The 9,662-nt window shown below is 39.8% G+C and overlaps 1 protein-coding gene across 1 annotated transcript in view; it reads left to right on the top strand.

Moving 5' to 3' along the window:
* Positions 1 to 1,174: 1,174 nt before the first annotated feature.
* LOC118751595 overlaps positions 1,175 to 9,662 on the top strand; it is a 25,950-nt gene continuing 17,462 nt past the window's right edge. Inside the window, exon 1 of the mRNA XM_036486414.1 lies at positions 1,175 to 1,680. Coding sequence (XP_036342307.1) covers positions 1,175 to 1,680 — 506 coding nt within the window. The remainder of the gene's footprint in view (positions 1,681 to 9,662) is intronic.

The raw sequence follows: 9,662 nt of genomic DNA, 5'->3' as shown, positions 1-9,662 counted from the left end.
TCCCTCCGCTTTGTGTGACAACGTCAAGGCGCACACCACAAGTCGGAGGAGAAGCTCGGCCAAACACTAACATATGTGTAAGCGCCAATCTATTATTATTATTATTATTATCAGAAAATGACTATCAGAAAATGATAGATCATTTCTAAAAAAAAGCATCTTATTCTGTCGCTTTGGCTTTTTATTTAGAATTTCTAGAAAAGTTTTAGGTATGCAGTTTCATAGTCCATTAAAATTTAGTAGCTCAAAGTGCAAATTTCAAGTGGTAAGAAATAGCGTTAATTTTTAATGATTGGCAATGATAGGCAGAAATTGCCTAGCACCGTCAGCAAAAAAAAAGATAAACATTAAATAAACAAAAAATATAAATAGCCAAAACTGGTCAAAATGTCACTTAACTTAATCAGCTGATCATAAGTGCATATAATATGTTTATAAATTTATTTATTTGAATCTACCACATTGTTTTGGAATGTAAGAAAACTTTTTGTATCCGAAAACTCTCAACAGCAACTGATTTCATTTGCTTTGCCGAAATACCAGCGAAGCATCAGTAAATCGTCAATTATCGTAAGACGCACGAAGACGATGATAGTATACATGTTTCGACGTCACAGCAAGCAGCATTTTGAAGCCCAATTACATGTGTTTGGAAATTCAAAAAATGCCGTCTAATATCATCGCCTCTCACACCGCAGCTGGTATAACGAGTACTTGTCTCTACACCTAAACACTGCACTAATCACTTTTCATTATTATATCATCTTCATAAACAAATTAGTACGCATATTTTTGTACTCAATATTTTTTTTTTTGAGTTAAAAAATGGCAGGATTCAATAAATAAAATCCCTACGAAGCCAGGTTATACTTACTATTATACAAAACGTATGTGGAAAGCAGCTCAAACCCCACGGGATTGAAAGCTAGCTGCTCCCCAAAGGAGCAAGTACGGAGCAGTACAAAGCAAAATAAAAAATAAATTTTTAAATTTCTAACAATGCTCAGAAATAAATATAATTTTGAGTAGTAACATAAAATATTTTCTTTTGAAAAAAAGTTAATTTATGTACAAACATGTACAGTCAGTCAATTAAGTTTAGGTACAGCGAATTTTTTACAATACGGGCAACTATTTTTTAAATATTTTATTTTTCTCTAATTTTTATAAAAATATGGTTATTTCTGCAACAACCCCCCAATTCAAAGTGCCAAACCTTGCAGTTGCTTCCCCACAAGCTAATGGACAAGTAGAACGTGTAAATAGGGTCTTAAAGACAATGTTGGGAAAGCTTACCGAGCCAATCAATCATGCGGATTGGTCAAGTAAACTTTTTCAAGTGGAATATGTCATTAACAATTCAATTCACAGTACTACGGGAAGTTCCCCAATCAAACTCCTATTTGGGGTCGAGCAGAGAGGCGAGATAATAGATGAGTTTACGGAGTACATAGAGGATAAAGTAAATCAAAACATTCCAAGAGATTTAGAGAAAATTAGATTGAGCGCGTCCGAAGCTATTGAAAAGAAGCAAGAATACAATTTAAGTCATTTCCTGAAGAATAGTGTGAAGGCGAAGGAGTATAAAGTAGGTGACTTTGTTGTTATACGAAATGTAGATACAGTAGTGGGAACAAACAAGAAATTCTTCCCTAAATACAAAGGACCCTATGTAGTGTTGTAAGGTTTTAGGAAATTACAGGTATGTCATAAGAGACGTGGACAATTGCCAGCTAACTCAGCTGCCGTATAATGGCGTTATTGAAGCGAATAGAATGCGAAAGTGGGTCGATAAAAACGTTGAAAAGGTCGCTTCTGTTGATGAGTCGAACGGATAATAATAGGCTATAAACTTACACTGTAACATAATACGTAGCAGTTAAGCGTTGGAATTTAAGATGAATTGTACAGTATAGTAATTATACATTGAACACTGTAACGTACAGCATGCAAATATTAGTACCTAAGACAGTCTAAACATAAATGTAATATAAAGTTTGAGACCGAGGTCGGTCATAGTCAGGTGGGCCGAGTTGTACCGAGTACCAAATAAAGCAACCCTGTACTGTAGAAAAGTGTGAAGTTGGTATTGGCGAAAGACAACCAACTTCACTCTTTTCCGAACTGCTGAACCTGGTGAAGCAAGAAAGAAACAAAGTGTATTTAGAAAAGTTAATCCTCATATACCTTGAATAAAGAATAAAAGTTTAAAATAGTTAAGTAGCGAAGAATTAAATTGTTGTATTCCTAAACCAGACATTATCTTGCAGCATTGAAAAATGGCCCAGAGTTAAGTAACCCGAAAGATTTCTAAATTAAGTAGGCACCACTCTCTCTTTTTCGACATTTGTTTACATTTCTTATTAGAATTTGAACATAAAATTTCAAACACTTAATACATACATACATAGGTACAAATTGTAAATTGGCCAGCGGCACTTGTGAAAGTTCTCTTTATTGGATTGACCACTAACACGGTTGGTGCATTTTAGTCGCATATATTTTTACGCCAGACTGACCGAAACCTCAGAGATTAAGGCGGAAAAAACGAATATGTGAATATATATGTGTGTATTATATTGTTACGATTATCCTCGAAGCCTTGAGGGATTTCCCAAATATCCTCCGGCTCGTATCGCTTTATTGTTAAATAAATGCTAACGATGACCAAATTGTAGTACAATTAACTTTATTGTACAACAAACAATTTACAATACTTGCTAATACAGTAAAAACACTTAACAATACTTGTTAAAGGAATAACAACGCTTTACTACTTGTTAACACGATTAAACTAATAACTTGCTTGTTCGCAACTCACTTCTCTGCTCACTTTACTCGTAGCTTGCTGACTTGTAACTAACTAACTTCGCTGTGGCGGCGCCCTTATATACCTGCGCTGGCACTTATGGCAACTCTAGAACATTCTGAAGTTTATCGCTCATTCTCTGTCTCTCGCTGTTCGCAGTGTTCATCCAACTTGACGTTTCTCTTTGTGGAACATTCTACGTCATTCCTCGAACATTCTGCCTATTTCTCGTTGTTCGCTTTGTGTTGCCGCAGTATTCGCCACACTGCGCTCCACCTAAGTCATCGTCCCGATCAGACATACTTGCCGCTCCAACCGCTGCAAGTCTTTCCAAGTGGACCACTTTCATCTTGGTCCTCGGTCTCCCCTTGTCTGGATTCGATGCACTGCGTCCTTCAGCCGTTTGTCAAACGGATCTTTCCAGTCAAGTCTTTGCTTGTAGGTAAGGCTTTTCTTCTGCTGCGACATGTACAACCATAATGCGTTACTGGACATTGCTTCCGGCTTATCTCCGGGAGTGCACCATCTCACATGGTCGTGCTTCTGCCGGCCACGGGTGGTGACCAGACCATGTCTCTTCTCGTGGGCACCCTTTTCGCCAGATATATGCCGCATCATCTGTCCATGGCACCCAGACTCCCGCCTTCGTGCTGCACTGCCCTTAGCACATCTTGTTACATAAGGATCCTTACGTTGAAGCTTTCGCCGTCGTTTCGTATCTCGCTCTTCCGCCGATCCTAACTTCATTGACCGGACATGTATAATCTCAACCTTGGCTTCCGGCTTAACTGCTCGCCTTTGCCGACCACCTTTTACGGGACACTTCAAAGCGCGCCTACTGCTTCCACAGCCGCTTCCATTTCCGGCCACCGGCTTATCACCATTGCAACGTGGTTTACCGGCTTTCCTCCTGCCGGAAACACTGCCTGCCTTGCCATGACCACTTCCTTGCTGCGACCCCTTCTTCACTGAGCTGGCGGAACCGTCACGCTTTTCCTGTATCGGTGAACCGCTTCCTTCTCCTGACGAAACCACTCCGTCTCCATCACTGCCAACCTCCGCCCAACTAACCGCTTTCGTTTCAGGTGGAATTTACGACACTTCCTCTAAGACTAACCGTTTGCTGCAGTACTGGCTGTCGTAACCAACTCTTAAGTGGCACTTTCCTGTGACGATCTGTCAGGAGGTCAATCTTCATGCCTTGGCCAAGTAAGAAATCCACGCCGATGATGACTTCATCCACAATGTCTGCCACTATAAACTTAGTGTACGAGGCCCAACCGTCGATTATTACCTCGCATGGTACTTCTCCTAACACTTGGGTGCGTTCACCAGTTGCAGTCTGCAGCGTTGCTCCAGGTAGTGGCTTCACATAAAAAGTGGCCAAATCCGGTCGAATAATGGAATGTGTCGCTCCAGTATCCACTGTTGTTGTTGTTGTTGTAGCGGCTACAACAACCCCGCCCAGGTCGGTTGGTATCTCAGTCGTTGTCGTCAAGTTCCACTAACGGCAACCCTAGGAAGCGTGCAGCTTCTGCGGGGTTTGCCCATAGGGACAAGGCCGTTAGGGATGTCGGGTTTGCCGGGCATGCGAAGAGATGTTTGGAGTCATGTGGGGTCTCTCCGCATGCCGGACATTCGTTCGGCACATCCTCATTCAGCCTACTCAAGTAGGAGTTTAACCTGCTGCAGTAGCCGGAGCGAAGTTGTCCGAGTGTAGTGCGTGTCTCCCGAGGCAGATGAAGCTCCGTCTCGTCTATGTCCGGGGGTGGTATGCCTAGAACGGCATTCACAGGTCTAGAGTCTACATAACTCGAGACTGAGTCCCTGTGAATGCCGTTCAGGGCCTGTCTGTAAGCTGTCGGGTCCAGAGGTTGCTTAATGAACCTCTGGACTTCGTCCGTTAGTTCATATAGATGCCTCCTGACGTGCCTAGGCGAGGGCTCCTCTGCAAGCAGCTGTCTGCTTGGGTGGCCACTTCTGTGGCTCCCGATCAGGAACTGCTTGCAGAGCATTATATTATGCTCCTTTACCGGGAGCATTTGCGCCTCGCCGTGCAGGTGGTGTTCAGGCGACATCAAGAGGCATCCCGTCGCTGTCCTGAGTGCGGTGTTTTGTACAGTCAGAGTACTGTCAGTACTCTCTCCTGCGCATTCACACATCCACCAACAGTGAGATTGCATGCTTCCCGGCCAATTTGTGAGACGGAGATTATGGGCCCTTCAACTTCTGGAGCCAGCACGCGGCCCTTCCTGCTGGCTCGTTTCAGTTTAACGACTGATTGGAGTTGGCTTCGTCTCCTTCAGCCCTGCGTTTGCGTCCTGCTGAATTGTTGAGCCCACTGGAACTTGCGCTGCAATCGCGGGTGAAGTGGCCTGGCTTTCCACATTTAAAACATTTGCCTGAGCCATTCCTTTTCTCGCCCAGCAGTTGGATAATCTTCTTCAGCATTTCATTTGTCTCTTCCGGTGCTTCCACTTCCACACGATGTGCTTTGTAGGCTGGTCTACTTAGGAGCGCAGCTGTTTCACGCGTCTGAGCATACGAGACGGTTTCAGCAAATGTTGCCTTTGGATTCGCGTACGTCTCTCGCTTGGTATACATGTCCCGCATTCCGTTGATGAACCTCTGGATTTTTACCCCTTAAAGGTGCTCACCAGATGCGTCTCCAATTGCCAAATGAGCCAGCCTTTCAATCTCAGAGGCGAATTCCTGTAAAGTCTCGTTGGATTTCTGGCAGCGATTCTCCAGCTCCATCTGGTAAATCTGTCTCCTGTGCTCGCTACCATAACGTCTTTCCACTGCACCCATTAACGCATCGTAAATGTACCTTTCACAGTCGGGAATAGTCTGCAAAATTTCCGTTGCAGGTCCTTTCAATCCGACGAATAACGCAGCGGATTTATCCTCCATGCTCCAATGATTTGCTGTAGCTGTCTTCTCAAACTGGAGCTTAAAGACCTGGAAAGGAATAGTGCCATCAAAGGATGGAGTCTTTACCTTGGGAGCGTTCGTCGAATTAGCTGGACGACTCAACTGCAAACCCCGGAGACGATCTTCAAGCTCATCCACCTTAGCTTCGACTTTGTCCTGTTTTTCCTTAATAAGCGCTTCGATTTTATCTTGTTCCTCGATTTTATCCTGTCTCTCTGAGTTCCGAATTATTTTTGAATAAATTCTCTTGTAGCTGAGTAATCTTTTCATCTAACTGCGATCACATGCGTGTTTCCTGCACTTGCAGCTGGGATGAAATCTGTGATATGGCGCCCAATAACATGTTCATGTCTATAGCCGTTGACGCACAAGGAGCCTTTCCTTGCTCTTCAAGCTTCGTTGATGTCTGCTCCACATCATTCGATGAACCAGCATCCTCTTCCTTGTCTTTTGTCCTTCAAGGATGCCTCGTCGTCCTCACGATGGAAGTCGTATTTCTCAACGTCGATACCTTCCTTTTCCATAGCCTCTCGCAACCGTGATAGCAACTCCACTTTTCTTCCGGAGGTTGCTAAATTTCGTTTCTCCAACTCCTGCTTGAGTTCCTCAATCTTTAGATCCTGAATTTTTGCCAATTTCAGTAGTTTATCCTTCGGGATTTATTTAACAATCCCACTTCTGACACCAATTGTTACGATTATCCTCGAAGCCTTGAGGGATTTCCCAAATATCTTCCGGCTCGTATCGCTGGATTGTTAAATAAATGCTAACGATGACCAAATTGTGGTACAATTAACTTTATTGTACAACAAACAATTTACAATACTTGCTAATACAGTAAAAACACTTTAAAATACTTGTTAAAGGAATAACAACGCTTTACTACTTGTTAACACGATTAAACTTATAACTTGCTTGTTCACAACTCACTTCTCTGCTCACTTTACTCGTAGCTTGCTGACTTGTAACTAACTAACTTCGCTGTGGCGGCGCCCTTATATACCTGCGCTGGCACTTATGGCAACTCTAGAACATTCTGAAGTTTATCGCTAATTCTCTTTCTCTCGCTGTTCGCAGTGTTCATCCAACATGACGTTTCTCTTTGTGGAACATTCTACGTCATTCCTCGAACATTCTGCCTATTTCTCGTTGTTCGCTTTGTGTTGCCGCAGTATTCGCCACAATATGCTTTCAAAAATATTTTTGAAATCTCAGTTTTTTTCTTGTACTGACAGAATTGACATATGTAGGGTTAGCAAGTTAACCTTCGAAAATTGCTGGGCTAAATATTTAACGAGTTAACTATAACTTTACTCCTACCCATTGATTTTGCAAGCCAATTTATCAATTTAACCGGTAAAGTTCGAGTTAAATAGATAACCTGCTGTTCTGCAAGTGGGCCTTAGATGACAAAACAGATTATGGGATATGGGGACGTTAGAAAGCTATTTTCCCACTATTTTTATTTATGTGCAAAAAAAGTCATTCGTGTCTAAATTTTTTTTTTTCAAATACCAACACATCTTAACTTTGAATGATGTTCGTTCATCCTACCTTTCTCTTTCATCCTTTGAATGAGCTTATTAGCAAAGAAATAAAAAGGGTGACGAAACACCTTCCAATGATACCTCACACCTCACAAGTCTAAATCGGAAGAGCTTAGTTTCAGTTATTCAAGTTTTTCTAATGCCAATCTTTGAAAACAGTTAAAAAACAGCATTTAAAATCTCATTACGATTCCGTTTAAAATTTATTTTTATTTTTTTTAATATTTTTATGTAAATTTTTTAAGCTTAAACCGTTTTGTCATTTAAGGGGATTTAAAAAAAAAAAAAAAAAAAACTATTTTTATTCATAAAAACTCCATTTTTGGAGGTATTTTCAAATCGCTCCAGCTCGCTTAAATCTAAATATTTTTCCGAAATATTTTGGTGAACGTCTTAAAATATAATACATTTTATAATTCCAATGGAAAAACAGTACCGATTTTTTTTGGAAGGAGAGTGATGCACTCTAATGTTCATACATATGTACATACATATGCACGTATTAAATTTTTCTGCCTTCAACTCTGAGATTTCGGTCAGTCTCGTGTGAAAAGTAAATGACATTAGAATGCACCAAACGTATGCAGTGAATAAATGTCGCTGGCCAATTCGCAGAGCAATGAAATATTTTATTTAATATTTGTCATATTATTTAGCTTTTCTGTTTTTATTTGAAATTTCATATTCAATTTCAAATAATAAACGGAAACAATCGAAACAAACGTCAAAAAAGAGAGAGTGGTGCCTACTTAATTTAGAAATCCCTCGGATTACTTAACTCTGGACCAGATTTCAGTGCTGCAAGACATTGTCGGGTTAAGGAATAAAAACATTTAACTCTGAGGTACTGAAGTCTGTATTTATATATTTTACTGTGGATTTTCTGCAAGTGGGCCTTAGTAAAAAGTGAATAATTACATTAACGGAGTGTCAACGCGCGCAAAACGGCACGAGTTAACCAGCGCTCGTGTTTCTGTGGCGTCAGCGTTGCCTATGAGAACTGCTTCATATAAACGTATGTATTTATCTTAGCTGTCAAAGCAAAACCAACGCCAAAGCAGCACGATAGCTGTATGTGCCAGAGCCTTTATGCCGATTTCGTTTCTACCGAAAAATGTAACCTTCTCCTTGCCCTCTACGCACAAACACTAAGCAGATGAGATGAGAAGGCAACATTTTTTGTAGAAACGAAATCGCCATTACTGACTATACAGTAAGTCAATAAAGTTTAGGTACAGTGAATTGTTTACAGTACGGGCAACTATTTTTTAACTTTTTTATTTTTCGATAATTTTTTATAAAAATATGGCTAATTCTACAACAAAAAACCCAAATATCAGAGTTCCAAACCTTGTGCAAAATTAAAGAAAATTCTGCAAAATTTCATTCAAATATTGCACTTTTTATTTACGTTCTCCAGAAAAAACTTGAATATGTAGTTTTTTAGCCCATTCAATTTTAGTATAACAAAGTGCAGGTTTGAGGTAGCTAGGACTTACAATTGATTTTTAGCAATTTTTTTTTGTTGAAGGTGTCGCTCATTTTCTCCATATAAAATAATGTTTGATAATTTTTTTATATGGAAAAAATGTGCCACACCATCAACAAAAAAAAAAATCCCAAAAATCAATGGTAAGTCCTAGCTTCCTTATACTTGCACTTGGGCTAAAAAACTGCATACTCAACTTTTTTCTAGAGCGTAAATAAAAAGTGCAAAATTTGAATGAAATTTTGCAGAATTTTCTTTAATTTTTCACAAGGTTTGGAACTTTCATTTTTGAGGGTTTTGTTGTAGAATTGACCATATTTTTATAAAAAATTACCGAAAACTAAGATATTTAAAAACTAGTTGCCCGTATTGTAAAAAATTCGCTGTACCTAAACTTCATTGACTGACTGTAATTCAGAAGTACTAGTTAAAATAGTTGTATAATAAACTAAGAACTGCTCCACAAGATAGAGACGGGTTAAAAGTTGGAATATTGTTTAGCTCCACTAAGGTTCTAATCAAGGGAGCATACATTGCATAGTTCGTTTTAAAAAATACGGTGTAGAAAGAAGAAACGCTACGTGTGTCAAGTTAGCACTACACTTTTCGAAATTGGAAAAGTTAACTACGGCATTAATTGTAGTGTTTTTGTTGTAAATTTGTTGTGGAAAGAAAAAATTTGTAGCTCTCGTTTTTTAAGAAAAAATGGTATGTAGTGCTAACTTGACACCATGCACCTACTCGATAGAATTGAGATATTGAAAATGTTATAACGGCATTAATTGTAGCTTTTAGCTTTAAAATTTGTTGTGGAAAGAAAAAATTTATAGCTCTCGTTTTTTAAGAAAAAATGGTATGTAGTGCTAACTTGACACCATACACC

This window comes from Rhagoletis pomonella, unplaced genomic scaffold, assembly GCF_013731165.1.
Source record: "Rhagoletis pomonella isolate Grant_MI unplaced genomic scaffold, Rhpom_1.0 Rhpom_scaffold_00828, whole genome shotgun sequence".
In the NCBI taxonomy this organism is placed as follows: Eukaryota; Metazoa; Arthropoda; class Insecta; order Diptera; family Tephritidae; genus Rhagoletis; species Rhagoletis pomonella.
The sequence above is the reverse complement of the archived record's forward strand: the minus strand, read 5'-3'. Positions and strand labels throughout refer to the sequence as shown.